Source organism: Hippocampus comes, unplaced genomic scaffold (genome assembly GCF_001891065.2).
Source record: "Hippocampus comes isolate QL1 unplaced genomic scaffold, H_comes_QL1_v1.1 scaffold105, whole genome shotgun sequence".
NCBI classification, from domain to species: Eukaryota; Metazoa; Chordata; class Actinopteri; order Syngnathiformes; family Syngnathidae; genus Hippocampus; species Hippocampus comes.
Genome location: NW_017806235.1, coordinates 1139125 through 1165046, shown reverse-complemented (window position 1 = coordinate 1165046; position 25922 = coordinate 1139125). Strand labels below are relative to the sequence as shown.

General features: G+C 44.0%; 1 protein-coding gene across 1 annotated transcript; it reads right to left on the bottom strand.

Moving 5' to 3' along the window:
• On the bottom strand, positions 1-25771 carry LOC109507356 (guanine nucleotide exchange factor VAV3-like). Its single transcript, XM_019856723.1, has 28 exons — positions 25455-25771; positions 24208-24309; positions 22186-22244; positions 21844-21909; positions 21092-21200; positions 20839-20934; positions 19768-19836; positions 19568-19671; positions 19196-19295; positions 19000-19095; positions 17364-17432; positions 16807-16893; positions 15913-15998; positions 15709-15841; positions 14259-14368; positions 13900-14001; positions 13726-13817; positions 13609-13665; positions 13419-13480; positions 12843-12965; positions 8109-8174; positions 7800-7834; positions 7613-7729; positions 5145-5232; positions 4278-4407; positions 1973-2026; positions 946-1094; positions 1-467 (listed from the first exon to the last, which is right to left on the bottom strand). The coding sequence occupies exons 1-28, from the start codon at positions 25656-25658 to the stop codon at positions 426-428; spliced, it is 2607 nt and encodes an 868-aa protein (XP_019712282.1). The 5' UTR covers positions 25659-25771; the 3' UTR covers positions 1-425.
• Positions 25772-25922: the final 151 nt, after the last annotated feature.

Here is a 25922-nt window from a genome sequence, read left to right as displayed (position 1 = left end):
GACTCAATTAAATATTCCCTTTATTTACCCGACTTGTGAAGACAAGAGAGTTCCAGCATCAGACTGGCACCCGTCAGCTGGACGTGTCTGCCCTCCAGTCGGCTGACTGAGCCTTCCCCGCTAACACAACATGACGACAACCGAGGCAACGTTCACACCAGCCCACCAAGTCATCAATAATAAGACAAGGTGAGTAGGCAAAGAGAGAGGACGGAAGGCGGGGGTGTATGGGGACGGGGGGGGGGAGTCCAGATACAGATCCGTGATGTGACATGTGCTCTGCATAAGAGTCCTGCCAGCGAAGGTTTGGAGGGTGCGGCCCTTTCCTCTTGAGTTTCTCCCCGCGACATCAAAGAGACGTGGCGTGCGGGGGAGGCGACTCAGCGTCACGGTCACACGGATGGGACATCCATCCGCTGGTTGAGTCAGTCCTCTTCTTCCACGTAAGTGGAAGGAAACCAGCCCACCTGGAAACAAGAGCCCACACACAACGCATGCACGGGTTATAATAGAAACAGAGCAAGATCGGTAGCAGATAATATCATTAAAAAAAATAAAATTAAAAAAAAAAACAATTTGTAGGCACACATTGCAGCATATGTTTTTTTTTGGTTATTAATTTTTCAATTAATTTATTTGTATGTTTAAAAAAATTTGTGAGGAAATATTTGGGAGAACACGAAAACAGACCATTGTACCACGAAAGTACGTGTATGGCATTTCTTTTAGCGCCCGAAGGAAAACGTTCATTCAAGACATTTTAAGGATTTGCAGACACCCTGTAAGTAAGCATACAAAATCAAACTATGTTCAGACTGCAGGTCTCATTGCTCAATTCAGATTTTGCTGTTTATTAATTATCTAATCAATAAATCAGATACAGGTCCCGTAAGTGCAATAAAAACACAATCGGAATCGGGTAGCCGAAGTCAGATTGCGGCGCACCTTTCCGGCCACCTCCCCCTTCCACCAGCCACTGGCCATCTTTGAGTAGATATTGACCATGTCCCCCCGCAGCAGAGGCAGCTCCCACGGGTCCCTGGAGCTGAAGTCGTAGCGAGCCACGGCCACGGCCACCACCCTGGGAGAAAACACTGGTGGACCACGAAGGGGCGGATGTCATCGGGGGAACTTAAACATGCGATCATTTTGTGAGCGAAAATGTGATTGAAAAAAAAAACATGCAGGGAAGGTCGCATCCAAGGATTTCTTCCGAGCGGGATGTAACCGCGTTTCAGCGTCTGTACTGGAGCGCTACTTGTTGACAATAAAAGCAATATTGAACTTTACAACATGCCAAACGGACTGCACACAGATTGTTGAGTAGGTGCCGATGTTTTGGTTAGCAACAAAGTTCAAAGAGTTGAAGTGATGTCGGAGCCGAGCGGATCGATACGTTGAAACAGATATGAGAACGTCTCAATATCGCTAGTTTGTCCATTCGTAGTTAAAGCTCACCCGTAGTGAAGCGCATGTATCGATTATACTCTATCATGAACAGAAACGATACATCAGAAGATTGAGATTTTTTTTTTTTCCAAATTTGATGCTAACTGTATGTTTAGCTCGTGTATCAAACGGGGGAAATTATATATCACAAACTCTAATTTGTCAAGAGGCTATTCATGCGCCTCAGGGGGTGCGGTTTTAGCTTGCAATAAAATTGAAAGGGGCTGAGCAGATTTTTTTTTTTTTTTTTTGCTGTGTGATAAAAACATACAGTACTTTTTCAACTCAAATTAATTTTATTACATTTTTATTATTATTCTTATTTTTGATCTGGGTATATTTTGAACACCAACAGACTACCAACAATAGTTCCTCGCTATGTCCCTTTTTTTTTCTTTTTAAGCCAAATCCTGGCTGCTGAATGTCAACACTTTTTTTGCATTATTTATTCGTGGAGTGGCAAAAAAAAAAAAAAAAGTCATGCGGCAAGACTGGAGAGCAGAGAAAGGCCATGTAGCTGTACCTGACCAGAAAGGAGAGGATGAGGGAGGAACAAAGCTGCAACCACCGGGAGCAACTACACACACAAACACAGCCCAAAAAGACAGAGTGAGAGAGAAAGAGAGAGAGCAGCAGAGGCAGAGGGTTACAGGAGTGCACAGAGAAGGAGAGAGAGAGAGAGAGAGAGAGAGAGAGAGAAAAGTTGGCAAAGTCAAAGAACAAGCAAAGGAAGCAATGTTGAGTGGGAGAGAAGAATGAGTGGAAGTCTGCACCAAGGGGACAGACCAATATATGGGCAAGGGGTTTAATAACGTGACGTTTTTTTATAATTTTACAGATGGGTTTTGTGTAGATCTGTTTTTTTTTTTTTTTTTAATCAATTGGCCTCCAGGGCAGTTGCGCTTGTGACCAAGTAAACATTTGGCAGAGGCATCAATTGAGGTGAGACTTTGAAATTGGTCCAGTCAGATTCTGGTGTTCTGAATAGATTTTTTTTTTGTTTTATTGTTGTATTTTCATTGGCCTATAGAGAAGTTGTCTTTGTGCCCTCTTAATTCTGCCTAGCAACAACTAGGCCGGCAAATGACTGCGGACGGCTTCTACGGAGGTGAGGCTTTGAGATTTGGATTTTTATTGTTACTTATAGATTCGTGCGTTTGTTTTCCCCCACTGGCCTATGGGCAGTTACACTTGAGCTTTCTCAACTCAGCCAGCAGCAAGTAGCCGAGCAAATATTTGGGAGGAGGAGCCTATTAACCCTTTCACGCACCCTGTAACCTGATAACATGATAAGCTGTCCACTGTAGTACAGATTAAAGATTCGCATCTCTTTATACTTGTACAAATACATTTTGTTATGATGTACAGAGTTGTACGTGTTTTTCATTGACCGATGAGGGCACTTACATTCGTGCCCTCTGAACTCTGCCAAGCAACAAGTGGCCAGGCAAATTTCTCAAGGTGATGCCTTTATTTGTACACATGCATTTCATCAAATAAATGCCTGTCTGGCAGAGCAGCAGCAGCATCTTCTTTTTTTTTTTTGTCCATAAGCACTTCTTTTGATTGTGTTTATTTATTTTTATTTCAGTTTTTTGTTGTTGTTTTTTTTTGGCATGGCATCTGTCTCTCCACGGAAGCCGGTGCCCACACAATCTCGCTCTAAGTCTACGGGGGCGGATGACTTAAGGCAATAATAATCTATCCCAGAATGCACCGAGGAAGCAGCGCCTCTGTAAAGGCGTCTTGTCGCTGAATGGCGCCGCTGCTTTGAAGCCGCGTGAGGATGTGCAGACACACACACACACACGCACGCGCACACACAAAAAGGCTAACGTTAGCTTTGTTCTAGCGATGGTGCTTGTTTACGTATTTTCACTCCAGCTCCCTCCTGCGCTTTTTATTTGCAAACTTCTTCCCCCGGAAATATTCCCGCCACGACACCCGGGGTTTCCCTCAGGTTTGTGTCACTCACTCTTCTTCTTTCCCTCTTCTTCTTCTACTCGGCTGGCTGCGCGAGTGACATGTCATGTCCTGTCAGGAAAATTGTGCATGCGTGTCAGAGGCGAGCAGCGTGCTATCTGGCATGGCGGTCATGAATGGTGGGTCTCCCGTTGCCCGCCTGGGGCGGCGACCTCGAACTGGGAGCACTCTGGCGATGCCTGGTGAGCTGCCAGGATGCCTCTCCATTCATTTCACTTTTATTATTGGTCGATTTCTTTTTCTACTATTTCAGAAAACATCATGATTGGGGAAAAAAGAAGAACTTTTCCCATCCTTTGGGGTTGTTTTTTTTCTTCTTCTAGTTTGCACTGAACCCAGAGTAATATCGCTATCCAGATATCACAGGCAAGAATATGGAGATATGAAATTCCGTCCATATCGCACAGCCCTACTACACGCTGTTGTCACCTAACCGCATTAGCTACTTGCCTACAGTGCCAACCTTTAAGGATCTATGCAGATGCAACAACTGGAGGTTCATTAAAGTCAGTCACATTCCATTTCAGCCATCTGTCTGGTTTCTGACCATATCATCCCTTGTCTGTCTAACCGCCTCATTAAAGTGACTTCTTGCCTACCTGCCGTCTCCTCACTCCTTCCTTCGAGAATGTGCTTGTTATCAAAGACACCGCGTTGACATACCCCTGATGGCTTTTCACGGGCAAAATGAATTTCTCCACAAAAGCCCACAAGACAGTGCCATCAAATGAATTCAGATTTTTTTTTTCCCCCCCAGCATCCGTATTTGCTCTAAGATGGGAGCATCTACAGCTGTCAGACGCAAGAGTCTCTGCGGCGAAGTCTTTTTGCGAGGGTGCACTCACCGCTGCCAGTCTTGCTAATGGCCCAAGATGAGCTTCCGTCATAGCATTCCCGGTAAGGGACACGAAGATTGGTGTCGAGGCTGCTGAAGCCTTCTTTTAAGGAGTGCTGCTTGTAGTACTTCACCAGGTCCTGCAAGGAAACCAAAACGCATGTCACCGAATGACATGTTAACCCTTTCATTCACCCTGTAACCTGATAAGACGATAAGCTACCCACTGTCGTAACCGCTGTCCCTGAAAGGGTTAATCAGGTAATTTTCGCAAACTACCTAATCCTCTACTATTGTACTACTTAGTGTGCCTTACCTTCCTTCAGTACCTTCATACCTGCCAATTTACTGTTCCTGTCGAGCTACCTTCCAACTGTACCTACCAACATCCATGTACCGTAAATATCAACCAACCTGCTAACATGCTACTATAACTAACTACTGGAACTACCTTCCTATGATACTTACCTAACAACACATACTGGAAAAAAAAAAAAAACGGTGTGTCGCATTAGAGAGATGTGCCGTCTACTTTAAAAATGTATCTGGATGCAAATATATTCAACAAAAGAGTTTTTTCAGTGTACTTTACTTACCAAGTGTACCTAGCTAGCAAGAGGAGCTAGTGTACACCCCCCCAATACGCCTACTGTCACTTTGCAGCAACAGAAAATGCTCTACTTACCACCTACCAACTCACGACTCCCTATTTTTCACTGTACTTCGTTTATTTTATTGATTTATTCATCTAGTTAGCATGTTTTAATGATGGTGTTATTCTGCGGTGATTGGCAACAAAACCCTCTGAACGGAACGACATCAAATAGACAGGATTCCACTCAAGTTTCACGCTTTGTGGAGCACCTCGGAGCCTTACCAGCAGCGTTTTGAAGAGTCGACTCTCTGCGATGTAAAAGCAGCCGTCCTTGGTCAGAATCTTAATGTGCTTGACTCTGTCGTTGAACCTGCGCGAGGATGAATAAGACATGGGCTGCTAATCAACGAGACACGCTTCCAAACGTCAGGCCCGGCCTCCCGTGTTGAAAGTCACGAAGGTCTTGCGAGAGCACACTCAAGACCTCTTTAGAGCATTCCACATTCACTCACATCAAATGAGACGAATGGCTAATGGCAGAATGTTGTCACGTTTGTTTTAACATGCGGTCAGATTTAACCTTCCTGTTACTTTGCGCATCAAACTAACCAGTTATCAAGCTTACAAATACAGGTACATTGGTGCGCCGGGATACAAGTGACCTGACTTAGAAGTATTTGAAGATTTTTTTTTTTTACTTTAGCTTGTGCACAAAACGTCGAGATATGATTTGAGACATGAGCGTCGAGTGGTGGCAGTGAGCTCAACTTGCGTCGCGTCACAACAAGCAGCAGTTTCGCGGAGCGTGAATGGCTGTCAAACTAAACATCAAATAAAGAGAATTACACATTATTTGAAGATAAATGATGGTTGACACAAAATATACTGTTGTAATCTTCAGGCATACGAACGATCATTATCCTCTGTTAAGCATGACTAACATTACAGTGGTTTATTGAAAAATGTTTTATCGCGCCCGCAGTTGACCAAGTGGCACATACGTCCGAGAGAATAATAGCATTTGAATTGAATCAAAGAAAAATGTGACAAAAATGCTTGAAATTCTTCTTCAAAGCCTGAACGTCACTGAGTCACGACTGCTTGGTCAGGTTTCTTAAAAGGTTGCAGGTAGTTGCAAATGATCTGTCGGAAAAGTCACTTCATGGAGCAAAAGTGTGGCCCAGTTGGCAAAACTGCAGATGCGAGTCGTGGTGCTTACTTGTTACCTCTCTTGTACAAGCGCCCACGTGTGCAGATCAAATAAAAGCACAACTTTCACAATAAAAGGATCGCTTTCAAGCTTTCGCTAAGCTAGCTGCTGAGCTGATCATTTAAATGAGGTGTGTTGGAGGAGGGAGACATCTAAGACAGCTGTAGTTTTACATCTTTCTCAGACTCTAGTCGTCACACGAGGCAAATTCACAGATTGAGTTTCGACTTGGGTCGCACTGCAGAGACGCTTGTACTTCTTGCACTTGATCCCTTTTGCTCAAATTAAACACAAGCTAAAGTGCGCGGCCGGGCACTGAGTTTCTCTCCCTTTCGAGTTTATTTCCTCGCAATCACATACAGCAGACACATATAGAGGCCGTACACAAGGTCTTCCGCCGAACGCGGCAGCGGCTGTCGCATTGGCTGCGTGGGCTGCAAAGCTACAATCAAATGCTCGGAACAGAGAGTACAAAAACAACCGTGGGCGGTGAGCCACATGCTACTTCACCTACTCTGATGGCCTCAAACAGACATATCATGCTTCTCTGGTCAATTTTCGTAACAGGTTAAACGCGGGTCTCAGCATTACTTCCCCGGGCAATAGCAAACTTGTATCAAAGCAAGACCTGTTCAGAACGTAGAAAAAAAATAAGTCAATCAAATGTAACAAATCAAACCCTGCACCTCTGCACTGTGAGGCCGACATGCTAACCAGTCAATCACGGGGCCACCCGACACTAAACTATCCAACACTAAACGATCGAGGAAGTTAAATCAAGAACAGAGTTTTTGAGTGAACCATGGGTCCACCCTAGAAGTCCAGTCCAAGACAGATCTTGGACGTTCTATCAGGAGCAGCAAACCGTGATCCATCAACAAAGTTCCATCTGCTGTGGATCTATCGAAAACTGAACTATCCTGGCAAATGCAGAGCTTTTTCTCAAAAATGTATCATTCCACGATCTGAACCCGCTTTAGCCTCACGAGTGTCGTAGCCGCGCTGGCGCCTCTGCCGGCGGACTTCGAGCGAAAGACAGACTACACCCTGAACTGGTCTCCAGCCAGTCTTGGAACGTACATAGACGAACAACCATCCGCACTGACTTGATCCGACGCTGCCCGCACACAAGTCATGCGAGTGTACCGCTACACCGCAGATGTCAAACTCAAGGCCCGGGGGCCAGATCCGGCCCGCCACATCATTTTATGTGGCCCCCTGAAAGAAAATCATGTGTGTCAACTTGCATGATCCTTGCGAAAAAAATGCACTGAAATGTCAAATGTGATTAATGTGTAATAAATGACGTTGAGATTTTGCAATAATTTTGTTACCCATACAAGTAATAGGTGCGATTAAACATTTTTTTGTGGTTTCACTGTCATAACGGCCCTTTGAAGGAAGACGTAACTCAAAAATGAGTTTGACACCCCTGCGCTACACCATTAGTGACTCAAATACAGATCCATCTACGGAATCCTACAAAACCATTCCTGGAAGTCCAATTGAAAAGGGAATCCTTTCCACAATGACGACTTACTTTATACTAATGGCATACTCTGTGCATTCTTTACTCCGATGCCGAACCAGATAGGTGCTGTTCCCTCTGTCCTGAAGCTCCTCCTCGGCCTGGCACCTCTCCATCGGCCCCGCAAACCTGCAAAAGCACCGCCAAGTCATTGTGAATGTGAACAACTGCACGTAATTGAGAATTCACGTGTTATTACCAGAGCTGTGCGGAGTAATCGACAGGCTTGGGTAGCTGGCACGTCGCAGAAGAAGAAAAGAAACACGACGGTTATTATTCGATTCATTGCGCTTGAAAGGCATGGAGGTCAGAGGCTCGCTAATGTGATCGTGGAGGCACAGCAGGGGTTGGGGGGGGGGCTCAAATCAGACCTCAACAGGAGCGCAGGCATGTAATGGAAAAGCACATCTCTTCGCCGCGGACGTCAATAGTGGCCATTACTTGGCTAAATGCATCTCGCTCACGCTTAATGCGGCGTATTGATCGGCGAGAAAATATGCACACTTACGCAGGGGCAAGGCTTCACAGCGTCGCTGGGAAAGAAGCCAATCCTGCCGCTCGCCGGGATTCTGCCCTGTGAATAGGACGGGACATTAAATCGCATGAAATGTGTCCCGCGCACTCCCCGTCCAATCACACCCCTTCCTCACCTTTCCCTTCCCTCCCACACCGCCGCGGATAAATCCTCGGCAATTAGTGCGCAACAAGCGGCACGTCTAATTTGCAGCCCGCGCCCGGTTAATTACGCTCGCGACTCTGCCGGCAGTTTGATTTGTAGCGCGTCACAACAAGGGGCTCGTTTAGGCCCCCGAAATAATGGGAGACTCGTTTGCACCAGTGAATACGCAAGCAGCGCGGAGACCAAACAAACTGTACTTTCACAGACACTCTTGTTTATCTCTATTTAGCGGAGGAATTGGATGCAAAGGTATTTATTTGATTGCCTGCTTGCAGGATGATACAAGAAAAAAAAATGATACAACCGATTGCCATGAACCGTTGTTAGAGTCACGAAAATTGTATGGAGCATATTAGGCAAGAAAAAGGAAGCGTAACTGCCTTGCGTTTGGCTAGCGAACGTTATCGCAAGTGCTATGATTTTGGGCACATGTTGCACTTTCCCAAAGAGAGGATTAAAGCCACAGGTGTCAAACTCAAGGCCTGGGGCCCAGATCTGGCCGACTATATCATTTCATGTGGCCCGCACAAACTCAAGGCCCGGGGCCAGATCTGGCCCACTATATTATTTCATGTGGCCCGCAAAGCAGCTCAAACATGTCAAATTCCATGATCCTTTCTAAAAATGTCTGCCAAAATTTTAAATGCTCATATGAAATAAATAAGAGGGATATTCCAAACCTTTTCTTGTGACCAAACCCCTCATGATAGAAACTTAAGCAATAGTTAAATCAACGGTTATTCTTGACTTCTTTATATGGTTTCAGTCATAACCCACCCTCCCCATTCCCCCAAGTGAAACGGTAACTAAAATGTGGCTGGCAAGGGTTCCATTCCAGGCTCCGACCGTCCTCGTGGAGTTTGCATGTTCTCGATTATGTCCGCGCAAGTTATTTTGCGGACCCCCAAACTCCAGCTCACAGCCCCCAAGTTTTAAAACCACCACATACTTCAACTGCTCACTAAGCTGAAGTCTCGCTGTCGTGACAATGGTTTCAACGCTGACTTTTTCGACGTTTCGGACCGTCTGACTTTCAGCTTCGAGTGTATGATATGCCAGATATCCTTGGCAGAGTTCTGCCTTCCAAAGTGACGCTCCAGTCCATCTTGTGAACTTCATTGCGACAGACTGAGTTCATTTGTAAACGTTTAAGTCAACAAAGCGGCCGTCGTTAGCGCTAATTGAGAAAACGGAGTCCCCACCGACTCCCGTTTTACGTGTTTTTTTTTTGTTTTTTTTTGTTCATCGACTCATCTCCAATTGTCCATCGCACTTTTTTGGGCGAGAGCGTGGAAAAAAAAAAGCCTGGCGGTTTAACTCGATTAGACTCTCTGTGATTCATTCTACGCAATAACATTTCATCCAAGCTCTTTTGGTTCTATTTGTTATGCCCTGGATAAGCGCGTGCTAAAAAGATTAAACGCATTACTCGAGCAGCATAAACAGGAGGCACCCGCCGAAGGATCAAATGAAATCACTGTGATTGATTGTATTGCTGTGCCAGCGGGACGGAGATAATTGCCTTCTGGGTAACGGCGGAGGGTGGATGTGTGAAGGCGGATCGAGATGGGGAGATGGGGGGGCGGAGGGGGGTCGGGTAGGTAATTCTATCCTGTGGCGCCGCCGGGGACGCCCGAGATTAAGGGTACCCTGTGGAGCTTTAATTGTCATCACAAGTGCTTCTGTTTGGAAGCCAAATCCCTCGCAGTAACCTTTGAATTTAGAAGACAACATCAATGTCTGTTTTTCTGCTCGATGTTCTTGTTTTGACAATGGTGTCAAGAGGGAACTCCCAACTCCAAATGGTACAGTCTTGTCCTACGATGTTCTTGTTTTGACAATGGTGTCAAGAGGGAAATGAACTCCCAACCCCAAATGGTACAGTCTTGTCCTCCAATGGCAAAGGTTGGTCAAGTCTGGCCGCGGACCACGTTGGGCCAACATTTTACATTAGGAAAAGTACTGCATTATTTCTGGCATTAATTAACTGGTGCTCGTAAGAGGGAGCACATAACCCCAATTGTGGCCTCGCTTCACCGGCTCTCTGTACATTTGAGAGTTCATTCAAAGGTACTTTTATTTGTTTTGAAATCTTGAAATGGTCTCGCTCCACCTTACCTCCCGACGCGCCTGCCCGCGGTGCCTCAGGTCTGCGGACCAGCCGCTACTGGAGTGACTGAGGACTAGGCGGAGCCTCAGTGGGGATCAAGCCTTGTCTGTTTCCGGTACTTCCCTTTGGAATGACCTTCCATTAAGTATTAATCAAGCACCCCACCCCCTGTCCATTTTTAAAACGTGTCTTACGAAACATTTTTATCCTTCGACTTTTGACCCAACATGACACTTGAGATTGTACGATTGTTTTAAGTCTGCAGTAAAAGCTGCCATTTTATAAGAAGGAAAACCTCACAAGAAAAAATGATGACGACTGACAGAACCCTTTCTACGATTTTATAAGAAGGAAAACCTCACAAGAAAAAACATATCAGAAGAAAATGCTTTTTTTTTTGTTTTTTTCATACCTAATGGACATCCAACTCACAGTTCACACATTCACAGATTTTTTTCCCCCAATTAGAAAAAATATTTTTCATATTTTGAGGAGGTTGGGTTTTATTTATTTCCCCCCGCCGCCACCTGCCGTCAACCTATTGCCTCAGTGGCATTACAGTGCACCGACGATTGAAAACTGTGATCCGGATATATTTTTTCATTGGAGGTCTGCCACAACACGGACAAACATGGCGGATGAGGCTTTAATGCCATCGCCAACAGCCAGATGAATCAGTGGCCTTTCAAAAAAAAAAAAAAAAACAGAAAAGGTCAAACGATATCATTGGCCTCACTAAGAAGAAGGTGCCGCCCCACCATGAAAAACAGGCCGGAAAAAAGGCCCGCGTGTTGTTGTCCCGCGAAAGCCTCTAAATTCATCAACTCGCCGCTGACATCATACAATGCCGCTCTATGATTTCATCTGACCAAGCAAAGAGGGAGTCACATGCCCCGTGTGCCATAAACGCTTTACGTCATCGTTCAAGTGACAGATGGGAGTGCAGACTTCCACCAAGGCGTCAGAATTATGCGATTTTTTTATGACCTCGTATGTACTTATATCTTGACGAGGTTTCATTGAAAACACTTTGCTCGTTTTTGATTCATGCCGATAAAAACAACAAAGGATGGTAAAATAATATAAAAGAATGAAAGTGATTTCAATCAAGAAAAATGTCATGGACATCAGCAAAGAAGTTTTTGATCTGCGCCAATAAAAGCAATAAAGAAATGACGGTGAAAACTTTTGGAGTCATAATTAAAGCCCCCTGAAAGAGCAAGTTAGTAAAAAGAAATAAAGCGAAATTGAATGATTAATCTTTCATATGTTCATGAAGAAATCCACAACACGGACAAACATGGCGGATGAGGCTTTAATGCCATCGCCAACAGCCAGGATGAATCAGTGGCCTTTCAAAAAAAAAAAAAAAACAGAAAAGGTCAAACGATATCATTGGCCTCACTAAGAAGAAGCTGCCGCCCCCACCATGAAAAAAAGGCCAGCATGTTGTTGTCCCGCGAAAGCCTCTAAATTCATCAACTCGCCGCTGACATCATACAATGCCGCTCTATGATTTCATCTGACCAAGCAAAGAGGGAGTCACATGACCCGTGTGTCACGCGTTACCATAAACGCTTTACGTCATCGTTCAAGTGACAGATGGGAGTGCAGACTTCCACCAAGGCGTAAGAATTATGTGATTTTTTATGACCTCGTAAGTACTTATATCTTGACGAGGTTTCATTGAAAATCATTTGTACAACTCTATACATCATAACAAAATGTATTTGTTGAAAGGGTTAACATACAGTACATACATACAAACAAAAGTTGGCATTCTAGAAGAATATGATTTTAGGAATTTTCAAGCGTGAAAATGGGTATTTGAGATGGGGGGGAAGCTGAGGCTGAGGTGTAGCCCACCCCAAGAATATGATTTTAGGAATTTTCAAGCGTGAAAATTGATATTTCAGATGGGGGGGAAGCTGAGGCTGAGGTGTAGCCAAACTTTTGGAGTCATAATTAAAGCCCCCTGAAAGAGCGAGTTAGTAATAAGAAATAAAGCGAAATCGAATGATTAATCTTTCATATGTTCATGAAGAAAGGAAGGCAAACTAGCAAAAGGTGATGTAGTCATGAACTCTCAAAGTAATTTCAGTCAAAGATTTGGTGAAACTCATTTTGCTTGTGTTGGATTGATGCGGATAAAAACAATACAGAAATGAAGGCTGCGGTAAAGAATAGTAATCATACGAATTAAAGCCCACGCCGAGGCAATTTAGTAAAAACAGAACAGATTTTCAATAGCGATGCGGTGTCCTCCTTTTCACATTCGCCAGCATTTTTTTTTTCTCCTCGGTTATTGTGACATCACAGCGACACGCACGCACTGCGCGGACTCAAACAAGCGACTTTGCAGAGGACGTCGCGTGCGGGCCAAGGCTGCGCCGTGACACGTTCTCCCTCCCCGAAGAGTGGCGTGAAGCACGCACACGCAGAGACGCACGCACCTGCCACCAGGAGCTGTGCAAGTCGGCGAACATCAGCTCGATCACATCGCCCGTGCGGGCGCACAGCGGGGCGCCATGCGGCGGGCAGGGGGCGCCACCGTAGTCTCGGATTACGTTATTGCCCTGGGGAATCCGCCGTTCACCAGCGGGTCTGCGAGCTGCAGCTTGGGGGGGTCTGCAGAATTATGACGTGGTGCAGATGATTTGATTTGGGGGGGGTGAAAAAAAAAAAAAAAAAAAAAAAGCCGCTGGCGTCAGGCTCTGAGGTGGAGACGGAGCGCTCATGCCAGGGCAGACGACAAGCCCACTTTGTCACCCGCCTTCATCCAGACCCCCTGAGGAACCTATTAACTGCCCCGCTCCACCTCACATGCTCATATTTTCAACATGAGCCTTTTACACAAAACAAAGCGAAGTGAGATGTTGCCGCAACTGTGCCACGGACAAACTTTGACGACGGCGTGGATAAATGCTACACCGATGCCTTGACTTACGAGTGCCCCAAATTCGAATCATCGCTTGGTTGATTGATTCTCTTCAATTTCCAGTATATATATAAATGTCCAAAAAACAAACAGACCTGGATCTGGAGGTGCTGTGCCTTCCTGAGGAGAGACGGGAGACGGGATCAGTGGAACCTAAACGATATGAGTCACAGTCATCATGGTGGACAGACATTAAGAATAAGGTACACTTAGGGGGGCTTTCATCACTGAGGAAAGACCATCATCATATATATCCATATATGAAAAATAGCAATGCTTACGTGGAAGAAGACAAAACAGCGGAGGTCTTCTTACCTTGGAGCGATGCTTGGATGACTCTGCGGAGGGAACAAAAGGTGAGCCCCGGGTGAGAAAAAAAATGTAAAGGTTGTCCTCACCTGTCCTCCTGCAGAGTCCCAGCTGACCAAGGCACTCCTTGTGGACGGCCAGTGCACATTTTAAACAAACGTAGCCCTGGTTGAAGATGCCCCTGCACGGAGACACATTTTGACATGATTTGATGTCATCCTCATGTCACGGATGAACACGTGAATAGAAAGCGTGAGTGTTACCTGAGCAGCAAGTGACAAAAGCTGCATGAGGAGATTCGGTCAAAGGTGTGCATCTTGAACTGGTGACCGTTATGGTTGGCCAGAGCCGGTCGGATGTTCGATCTGGTCCGCCAAATGGAGGAGATAAAACACCTGAATATCATTCTTTTTGTTCGAGTCGCTCGGTTGGCAGGGTAGCGATAGCGGGCAAATGTTAGTCAGAGTAAGGCGTTGTCGAAAATACTTGGCTCCTCCCTCCAAGTACCACCATCGTGACCAACATTAAGTACAATTTGTGGCGACTTGATTCACCTCTGATGCAAACAATGACCAACAAAAAGACACACAGAATTGTAATTTTTAAAAAAAATTACACTTACACGGCCATTTCAAACTGATCCAGCCATTTCTTCTTCAGCTCCCTGGTCTTGAAAAAGAGCTCAAAGCTGGTGTGGCCTTGCTGGTGCGTCACGTAGAAGCCGTAACACCACTATGTGAGGGGCGACAAACAACGACATCCATCAGAAATTTGAAAACGATTTTTCAAAAACGGTCAGTTGCTGAGTTCAATCTCCAGAAATTATTATTTCCCTAACCTTTACCTAAAGAAAGTCGTTCCCCCTAAATTTAGATTTGATCGCTAAAATGACAGTTTTTTTTTCTCAAAAAAACACAGAACTTTTGTCACGAAATGTATTTCTTTATACTCATAGCACTGTGATTTTTTTTATCCATGGAAAATTAAAACACATTTCTTTTATCAACAAAAAAAAACTGTGCCAAAAAAAGTGCTCAGCCAAAAAAAAAAAAAAAAAAAAACTCCTTCCAAAAATTTGACATTATTTTTGTGAAAAGAAGAACTGTTTTTCTTGGAAATTTTTTTAAAATATATTCAACAATATCAGGGGCGTGGTAGCCTTTGAGAGAATCCCAAACAGCTGTTTTATTTCAGGGCCACATTTGATGACCCAATGACAAAAATGTTTTGGTGCACGACGGTCCCCGTCCACCGCGGACCAATTGGTTCAATTTACTCACAAAATGACTCTATGACTACAGTATTCGAGTAGTGGAAGAGCATTTCACTGTTCTGCCAGTCACTGTAAGTCACTCGCATAGATAGTGTCGATGAACAAAGCCGCCTTATTTTTGGTCAACAAAATCCATTTTAGTCCAATTAAGAGAAATTGGATCATTTCCCCTGTCACACCTGATGATCTCTGGCTGGGAATCACTTATGTTTTCAAACATATTTCTTCCACAAAACCCCCAAAAATTAACGTTCCGAAGTTTCTCCAGTGTGATCCGACACATCCCCCCACAGACATATTGCGGATCAATTTCCGCGGCGTCCCCACTTGTCCCAAGCCCCTGATGTGCTGCAGCTTGTGGTGTCACATCTGATCAAATCAGTTTCAGCCGTCGCTCACCATTTTTGGTGCCCCCCCCCACCCCTCCCGTGAACTCCACAAGTGTTTTTAGGGCTCCGCCGAGCGTTAAATCAGCCGCCGCCGCCGCCGCTACTCCGCATCCGAGCTCTGAAGTTTTATTTAGCGGCGAATGACATATTGCTGTGAGCAGCCTCTGATCAGCGCACGCGTTCATCACTCGCTATGCCGTGCGGCGTGCCGCGTTTGCGGCAGACTTGCTCTTTTTCTCGTCTGCGTTGCTACGTTGAGTGTTTAAAGGTGAGCTGGGATTGGGAGTCGGAGGTCAACTGTAGCATGACATGGCGTGGTTTTTCAAGAAAGGGATCATTCTTCTTGACTTGAGGATATGGCGCAAGTGTACCTCATCAAATATTGTGTTATAAACGGAGAGCGAGATCACCTTCTTGCCCTCCTTGTCCGACATGGGGTTGTCGGTGATCTTGAAGACGTTGAGGTCGAGCACGTCCTTCATCTCGTAGTTGTCGCCGCGTCGTTTGCAGACCACGGCGGCCACGTCAAACAAAAATAGGTGTCTGAAAACCAGGCCGCGGCAATTCGGTCGGCTGGAGTGTTAAGATGAAGACAAAATGTCCGCTCCGCAAACCTGTCCAGTTTCCTGCGGTCAAAGTTGGACACCATGCGCACTTCTCCGTCTCCTCTCGGCCGACCGTAGCGGATTAGAGGCTGGTTCTTTCGGGTACAGCAGCAGATTATTTTTGTTATGATCAGAATATATCAATATATAAAAAAAATATGACACTTGTGCTGCAAATGCTATGTATCCATAAAATCATAACATACGGCCACGTATTGTAATGCAATAGAACACTTTAAAAAAAGAAGAAAAAAATGATAGGAATAAATCATAAAACAGAAGGAAGCTGTTGTACAACGTGTATATAACAAAAGACTTTTTTCTAAAAAGCGAAGAAAGGTACTCATAAGGTTCCTCCATTTTCTCCTAAAAATGAGTTTGATGCTTGCAAAATAACTCAGAATAGAAAACTTTTTTCTCGACATTAACCCTTTCAGGGACAGCGGTTACTACAGTTTATCAGGTTGTCATTATTGGGGCATAAAAGGGTTCATCTCAGCATAATTTAGTCTGAAAATAATCAACAACAACAATGCTTTTCGAGACAAATCTAATTGCATTCTTGTAAAATCAAAACAGCTATTTACCAACTACCGTACTTTTAATGTCATTTGCTTTCCAGCGTGGCCCTGACACTGGACTGCATAATCAAAACATACAAAAATAATTAAAAGAAGCAACCGATAATTAATATTGAGCTGGTTTCTATACCTTTCGGCATGAATGCCGGCCTTTGTCTAGCTCGATGCTGCCAGCAACAATTACCATATTGTTATCACCAGCTGATGTTTCCTTGCTCAATGAAGACTTTTTTTTAAACAGGGCGACCCTGAACACATTCGACTGTATTTCTTCGCAACACAAACGTGATCTGAATGAAAATGTTACATGCGTGAGACCTACCAGGTTCTCGATGGACCGCTGGTACTGGTCCATCTCCCGGAGTGTCTCGTTGTCTCTCTTCACCTCATTGACAAATTGAGCCAGGTCCTGAGACACACACACACACACACACACACACACACACACACACACACACACACACACACACACACACACACACAGGACACTTCATTTGATACACAGTCTCGTTTGTCTTAAGTGCAGGAGAAGTTGGACAGATGCGAAAATAATGACAGTGGCCACAATATTAGGGACAGAGAACCCCAACTGTTCCAACCGAGCCACGCCACAAATAGTGAAAAGCTGTGAGGATTTGATGCCTGCACAAAAAGGTTTGTCATTGCCGATAGATGCCATAAGATGGCAGTGAAGCACTATTTCTCTGTTAGACAAGGCTATGGCCTGACTCAATGAAGCTCCGAAACTCACTTCAACAGAGTTGCCTGGCATCAAGGTTGGAGTTTTAAAGAAAATAACACAGAATAGGTTATTTAATCGTTTTTTAAACAATCTGCGAACTACAAATCTGTGGGATCACTGTTCACTTTTCTACTTACTTTCATGGCATCCAGCGCCACCTTCAGGTTGCTCTTGTCTGCAGCATCGTGAGTGTGCTTTAGAAGCTCCTGCGGGAGAAAATAATTTATTTACTTTAGTGTCAAACCGCGACCATCGTAAAAACATGACAGAACCTAATTGCTAAGTTTTAATGGCTAATCATGCTGATCTCCTAAAAAAATAAAATAAAAAAATCTCTTAAATCACAATTTATTTTAGCAGAATGATTACAACCTTTGTTCTCATCTTTAATCTTCTAAATTACATCATCTTCCAAAATATTCATCTTCTACATTCTCCTAAAATTATGACTCTTGCTCCTGAATCTCATAAAATTACAACTTTGTTTTTTTACAATGTTACATTTAGCTGAAAATTACAACTTTATTCAGCATGTTTTTTCCCCTAAAAAAACAAGACAATTTTCTATTAGAGAAAAAAAAAGTCACGTAATTATCAAGTTTTTCAAATAAAAATATAACTATACTCTTGTAAGGTTATGATCGTTGTATTTAGAAAAATAAACAAACTATTCCCACAAATACGGAAGGTCATTTCTGTCGGTAAAGAAACAAAGCAAGAGAAGGTGTAAATGGGACAATTCACATTGTTGCCCATGTCTAAAAAAAAAAAAAAAAAAGTTACAACTATGAGATACAATATCATAATTATGAGATATTATCCCCTAAAAATGAGATACAATCGCATAGTTACATATTAGGTCAACCACCAGTAACAACTTCCATTTCCAATTATAACTTTTTTCAGAAAAAAAAACACACCTTTTTTTTAAACTTGAATCTTCTAAATAAAAATAAAAAACTTTTCAAATAAAGTGAAAAAAAACTCCGACTAAAAAGCCAAATACAACCCAAGACACGTGTAGTGTTAATCCTTAAGATGCTGAGGGAATTTGCAATGAAGTGCATTTCAATTTCAATTCACACATGCACACGCCATCCTCTCGAGCAAGAAGCAGTGGGACGTTATTGATGGAAGGAGAGGGCGTGTGTGTGTGTGCGGGCGGCCATCTGTTGACGACACCTGAGGACGACTTTGTGAAGGTCAACGCAAATGAACGAGCCCAATGGGGGAGTATTTACTCTATTTTCTTACACTTTAAAAGCTGGTCCTTGGGCAACGTTTTTTTTTTGTTTTTGTTTTTTTTTTACATAAAGCAATCAGGATACAAAAAAATGCCCGATGATTTAACAAATGATGACAATCAATTATGGCATTTAACTTATTTAAGGACATATTTAATTTGAACACGTACAATTGCATGTTTCTGTGGCGTGACTGAGACCGTGAGCCAAAATGTGGAGAAAGTCTCCCCCTAGTGGTTAAATATAGAGCGGTAAGAATTTCACCCACTTTCACCGTATTTGTTTTTAATTTTTTTTTTTTTTACGTATTACATATTTGATGAAAAGTATGTGTTCTACTTTTTGAGTTAATGAAGTGTATAGTAATAAAATATAATTTGTAAGGTTTTATTTTTGAAGTGTTTTTTTGAAGCGTTTATTTTGAATGAAGTCACCAAATATGGTTCCTTTACCCTATGAAGTCATTTTACAAAGCATACGAACGATGCGAAAAGAGAATGACCAAAATCCTTCAATGAAAATTCCATACTTGCAACAAAAGGTGGTACTTGAGGACCCTCTGCATAGGGACCACCAGCAGGTCCCTCAGGGTAAACTTGCCGTTATTGGCCCTCTTGGAACACTCCTGCAAGTGCAAGTGTGACCATAACTCCTGGAACATTTCTTGGTGAACAATGCATGCCGCCGCGATGAGCACGGTGTAGATGAGCTTGTAAAATCCTGACCTCTAGCTTGAGCCGGATATCCTCCTTCTCCTTGCAGATGAGGTCCAGCACGGCGATGGCGATCTCCACGCGGCTGCAGTATATGCCATAGATGAGAAGTCTGTGAGACAAAAGTGATACAACCCACTGTGAAATGGTACTTGTAAGGCAAAATTGACTTCTTAATGGCTTGCATCCGAATAGTGGGGTCTCTGCAGTGCCTCGCTATTCATCCATCCATCCATTATCCGAGCCGCTTTATCCTCACAAGGGCTGCGGGCATGCCGGAGCCTATCCCAGCTGTCTTCGGGCAGTCGGTGGGGGACACCCTGAACCGGTTGCCAGCCAATCGCACAGCACACAGAGATGCTCCTTCCAATAAAGGTGAAATACCTCTCTTTGTAGCTGATGAAGATCTGGTAGAGGTTCAAAGCGTTCTTGTTCAGGATGGAATCCTGAACGTCAGCCATCAGGCTCTTGTGAACCTTCACCAAGTCCTGCGGCGAGTATGAAAGCAGTGAAATGTTTAAAATAAGAATAAGAATCAATTTTTTTCATTCATCCTCCAAACATATGACAAGAGGAAAACTCACTGGGATGTTGACAAACACTTGGTCGATTTCAGCCACGGAGAAAAACCTCTTGAGCGGGTTGAGGAAATACTGCGAGAAGACACACACAACAGCATCATTATCCAACCTGCTGGCAACAATATGAATGCAAATGTGTATTAATTCATAACAGCACTCAAACGGAAGCCGGCGGCATTGCAAATCAAGGGCCAGGAAGAATGGGACATTAACATAAAAAGTGGAACAACTGCTAGATAAACACGAAAGGCATGATCATCGGGGACCGTAAAATAACCCACTGGATAACCACTAACATAAAAAGTGTCGAACCCTGTCGACCTCCGTGCCGCCCTAAAAATGTAAAAAACAGTAACATGTGTCTTTTATAGTTGGGAGCCTCTGATCCTAGATTTGCCTCCGATAGATAGTAAGGTGGGTCAGTCAGAATTTCTGGATACAAATAAGAATGAATCATACAATTGGGGTCACAAGGGATTGCCAACGCGCGTGTGCCAAGTATGTATGTGTGACGTGTGCTCTTCGGGACCCCACGCCTGAAGTATTTGCGCACGTTTGGGAATGTTCAGCCGGCTAATGAGCATTATTTTGAAGTGTTAAGCAATCAGTCAATAAAGCCCATCTAGGCAGTGTGTCATTTCCTTTGTCGTTCCTTCGCAATTAGCCTTTCGCGCTGTGCTCGCACAAAGGGTGGTAGATAGATAGATAGATAGATAGATAGATAGATAGATAGATAGATAGATAGATAGATAGATAGATAGATAGATAGATAGATAGATAGATAGATAGATAGATCGATCGATCGATAGATAAATGGCCTAGCTACGGCCTTGCTAGCAAATCATGGCCGGAGAAACTCAGTGGTGACAGTATTATGTAAATTAGCTGAATTGCAACACCACAATTTATTGTATGTGGTGAGATTTATTTATTCATTTATTTTTCAAATCTCAATTGAAGCTAAAATATTGTCTTGATTGTGTGTCCACCAATCCAGAATAAAGGTCAACGCAACGGAAAGAACTGCACGCTTGATTGAGCGTGACGCAAAGATCCGACAGGCAACGCGGGTACCTTCTCGATGGATTCCAGCGTCTCCGTGTACTTCTCCTCCGTCTGCTTGATTTCGGAGAGGCAGCAACTGCGAACGTCTGACATCTCGACCTGCTTCTGGAAAGAAACGCGGCTCGTTGTGAATCTTAACAAAGGGATTAAAAAGTACATTCAGCGAGCTGCTAACAGCAATACAGTAAACTGTACTGTACTAATTTGTGTGTGTGTGTGTGTGTGTGTGTGTGTGTGTGTGTGTGTGTGTGTGTGTGTGTACCTGCTGCTCGGTCCTCATAAGGTCCTCATAAATCTCTCCCCCTGCATAGTCTTCTTCCAGGGTGTATACAGTCGCGTACAAATCCTCCTCATCTTCCATGGCATGTTCACTACAAACCCACAAAAAAAACCCAACAACAACAAAAAACATGCAAACTTGAAATTCGGTAGGCATCTCTATCAGGAGTAGACCCACAGAAAAGTCTCAAGAAGCCAAGCAAAGAAAGAAAAAAGAAAAAGGAAAAAAAAACATGGGAAGTCTGCCATTTTGGTTTGTGGTGGCCATTTTACGGTCATTTGGGCCCTTTTCAGGGGTCCGTCGAAGATAGAATGATTGCTACTAAGGTTGAGCTATGTCTTTGCGTTTTCATTGTGTGTAAGCTAAGTCTGACGACTCGCTGTTGAACATAAAACCAAAAACCCACCCGCACAAGGTCAGAGCTGGACAAAACTTGTGTGGTGAAGGTCCAACTATAAAGTGAATCATTTGCGCCCCCTACTGGCATGACTGGCCTTAACGCATCAAACTCTCTTGGTGGAAGTTGTCCCCCCCACCCCTCAAGAATTTTTAATAGGCATGTCATGCAAACTCATTCATTTCCTTTGATAATAGCAAACAAACAGAGCAGCGCCTCGGAGAGCCAAGATGATGGGCCGAGACGGTTCTGACACGCGCTGACATAATTATGTTCTACCAACAGCGATAATAGACCCTCAGAGAGAGAGAGCGCGGGGGCGACACCTCATACATACTCAATCAGGTCTTCCAGGTGATTGTAAACGTCCTCGTCCTTTAGACTCTCCTCTGTGGGGAAAGGCCTGCGAATGACAAAGAAGACATTTGAAGATTACACTGGCTTCCAATGAGCGGATAGATAGATTCTTTTAAATTCTGATCGTGGTCTAGAAATCAAGGTTTGAATCCTGAATGCATTCAAGAAATCTGGTGGGGCTCTGAGGTCTCCTAACTTGGGGCAATCAGTGGAACCCAGAGTTCAAATGAAACATGGTGACACTGCATTTAGCTGTTGTTAAACGCTCTTTGGTGTTGTGGCATTGCTTGTGTGAAGCCCAACAACAAAAACAACAACTTACTTGAATCCTCCTTGCTGGGCTATTGCTGTATATGACAGTTTGGATAGGCTGTCCATGACCTGGTGAAACATGTCAATTTTAAGGTTAGAGCATATACTGTTGAGTGTCTATTCATACATTGACATTAAAACCAACCTTCCACGCAAGTTGAAACAAGGACTGGTTTTTAGTCAAGTGCTTGAAAACCACAAAACTCAGCTCCAAAGTTCTGGGGAAATACGTTGGTTTCACAATGCGCTACCCGCACTGGTGTTGAATACATCAATGATAGCAACCTCCAATATAGTCACATCAAAAAAAGTTCTCCATGATCTAGAGGTGCCACAAAATGGCAGCAAAGCACTACTTTTATGTTAGACAGGGCAATGGCCTGTCGAAATGAAGCTCCTCCCCTCACTTCATCGAGTTCCTTGGCACAATGTAGCGGCAAAGCAATACTTTAACAAAAAATACAAAACATTAGACAAAGCTTCGGCCTGAGCACAAAAACAGCTTATAGGTGAAATTATCTGCAAATACCAGAGGGCAGGTCCTGAGAAACTATCTTTGACTATATAAATGATCAAAGAAGTGAATCTGAAATATGCAGGAGGACACTGCACAAGGAATTCAAAACTGTACATACAGAACAATGAAACAGCTTGAGTAGCCTTCTTTCGCATTTTAGCTTAGCTTTGCCAACAATTGTCATCCACCCGGCCACAACAACATCCATCGAAGCCCCTGGTTCATCTTAGATTCGCAACAAAACCACGCGGGTGTCATATTTAATATTAGCGTCCCTTTCTAAACAGTCGTAGCATTCAACAGCAAAATGAGCCGGAGTCTTCCTCACGGTTGCTTCTTCTATTCAATTCCTTCAAAGCTTCTCAAACTTTCAAGAGTTGATGAGTTGAAGAGGCGGTTCATGAGGTTTTCATCAGACAGAGTGGCCGCATTCAGCTTCCTGTGTGGAAACTGACGTGGCGTCTTGTCCACCAGGTGCACTAGCAGTATGTTCTCTTTGCAGTTTGATACTCATTAAACACAGAACGGATTTTAAAAAAATAAATAAATCTGACTGTGAAGTAGAGATGATGCCATTTCACAAGAGCCCGGACTGACTTCTTCTCTTGAGGGTGCCGCAGAAGTATTGGGACGCATCTCTTTTATTTGACTCGTAAAAAGTCAGAAAATCATTTTATTTATGCCCCCCCCCCAAAAAAAAAAAGTAAATAGCTGCAGCATGTGTGATATTTATTCAATTTTATCGTCTGCTTCATTCAAAAAAAGTGAACAAGACAGTGGAGGATAAAATAACCACTGTGGTCTGTCGCCACCGGGACTTGTACAACACAGCCAGTCTCCAATACGAGGGAGGAAGGGGGGGGGGGGTCAATTATTGTTTTTTTCCAAAGCTTTTTGCTATGGAGTGACAGGGTCAAATTGTATGAATATACACAAACTCCACTTCAATCGTTGTAGTTGTCGTAATAGTGGTAGTAGTAGTAGCACGAAGCATGTTTTTCAGTGGTCACTGCAATGTAGGTTAGTCATCTTGTCATCAGTGTTCTAATGCTGCATCTTCTCGACCTCCAGTTGGCATCACTGACAAAAAGTGGATTATCCTGGTTCTGATTTTTCACATGTTCCCTTCTAGGGGGAAAAAAAAAACCTCCCAGCAACACACCTTTTCCACATGTTTAAATTGTAAGCATCCCAGCTGGATTTTATCCATCCAGGATGAACCTGACACGCTGAGAGGTGGCGGTGTTGTTGACACCTTGCCAGAAGGTTGTTTGACGAGGATTATACGGTACTGTACAAGATGCCTGGTACAGTACATATTTGCAGTGTGCGGGATTATCAGATTAACTGGAAGCTTCTTTGGACCTCAACTCAACGAAAAGAAAATAGCATAGGAAAGGCATGCCAGCACCCGGCTTTGAAGCTGTTGCCACGCTTTGGAGAGACAGCACAAGATGATAACGGAAAAGCATGTGCGGGAATATAATGAAGGGGTTAAATCAATCTGAATGTCACCTTTCCGAAGTCACGCACGTCAAACAGGTCGAAGGCATCAAACAGGTCACTTTTCTTCATGCCAAACACGTCGCAGCAGCACATCAGAAAGGTGCGAATGTTCTTCAAGCACAAAAACTGGGACAGTGATGGCAGGAAATTGTCAGGTATTAAATCGTTTTGATACATCGTGTACATGTTATATAGCCTGCTCACTGTATTCAATGAGGTGTAGTTGTAACGGGGGGGAGTAAGACTACCGATTTCACAATGAACCCGTGGGTGAGTATATTGGCTCCCGGCAACCTGTACAAGAACACTATTAGGATAAATAGGCTTGCCGTAGTTGTGTGCGTGTTTGGACTCCTACAAAAAAAGTCCAAGTGTGCATCTGGCAAAAGCAGCGCTGGAGGGAGGCTTGTTTGTCCCACAACACTGAGCTCCATTGACCCTGATGCTTTGCTTTCCACACAGGGCAGATAGCGGGTCACCGTGAAAGGGGGTCGCACACGTATGCTTTTTTTTTTCACTCGTACGCGGCCTACAGCTACGGGCTATCCTACTGTTTTGCCATCACAGTCTAGTGAGTACGCACAAGAGGGCCGCGCTAAAAACCTGACCGCAGCATCTTAGGGCTATTCTCAACTGACCACACAATTTCACATCATCTCCTGACAATAATTAACGTGCAACTATATATTTGCCATTTAACATGGCCTGATAAGAGGAAGGATTACTCTTGGAGATATTTTAGGAGCTCCCGACAGGCGATAAAGTGGGCATTTTTTTAAGTCACTTTATTGAGATTGATTCCGCCACAATTGCTTAAACTGGGGTCATCCTACAAAAATACTCTCTCCTGTGGAACAGAAAAGGCACACCTTAAATGTACATGATTTGGACTTAATGTCTTGAATCTTTCTCCAGTGGTGCCTTGAGATGCGAGTGACCCAATTTACTTTTTTTTCATATCCGGTACTTCAGACGATTTTTGTTTGTTTGTTTGTTTGTTTTTTACATTGACTTGCTGGCAGAAATTTAAGATGTGAGCTCTGCATGGTGGCAGTGAATTCAGTTGAACTCAAGAGCAAGGAGCAGTTTGGCAGATAGTTAAATGGGTTTCCGATACATACTGCACAATTTCTGCAATCACGTGATACGACTGATACTGTTGACCAAATACCTGAATACGAACACATTCCCAGCGATAGTATATAGGCATGTCCTTTCATTTCATATATTGTGGAGTAGCGTTGTATTGTTGCTACCTGGGACATCTGTGGCCTGAGGTTGATGTGCTTCAGGTCGATAGTGCTCGCCCTCAGGTTGTTGAGCAGCTGACAGAGCAGCACGCCATCGCGGAGCGTCTGCGCCAGGTCGAACACTTGCGCCGTGTCCGCGGTGACGCGATGGTTGAGCGGCAGCACCTTGCAGCCGATGAGCCACGCGGCGCACTGCCTCCAGTACTCCATGACGAACGGACGGTGCGTGAACTAGTTTGAAAAAAAAAAAAGATGAAGTTTACACGCAGAAAAAACACGGCATGACTACAGCTGCATCGCTCGCAGGAGCGCAAGTGGAAGCGCACGACAGGCGCAACTTAAGTGATGTGGGTCAAAAGTGGGCAAAGCTCGCCCCCCCCCGCCTCCTTCCTCCGCCTTCTAGTGACATTTTACATGCGGTGTAAGTCTCGCTCTCGGAAGATCACAAACAACGAATTATTTGTTTTGTTCACG

Bases quoted from the DNA above. Each gene is read 5' to 3' on its own strand.
- LOC109507356 (XM_019856723.1), bottom strand. From the start codon at position 25,658: ATGGAGTACTGGAGGCAGTGCGCCGCGTGGCTCATCGGCTGCAAGGTG. The intron at 21,201-21,843 runs GTATGTATGAGG...GTGGGTTTGTAG, and splicing joins CACCTGGAAGACCTGATTGA to TGAACATGCCATGGAAGATG. The intron at 7,835-8,108 runs GTAAGTGTGCAT...GCGACGTGCCAG, and splicing joins CTGTGAAGCCTTGCCCCTGC to CTACCCAAGCCTGTCGATTA.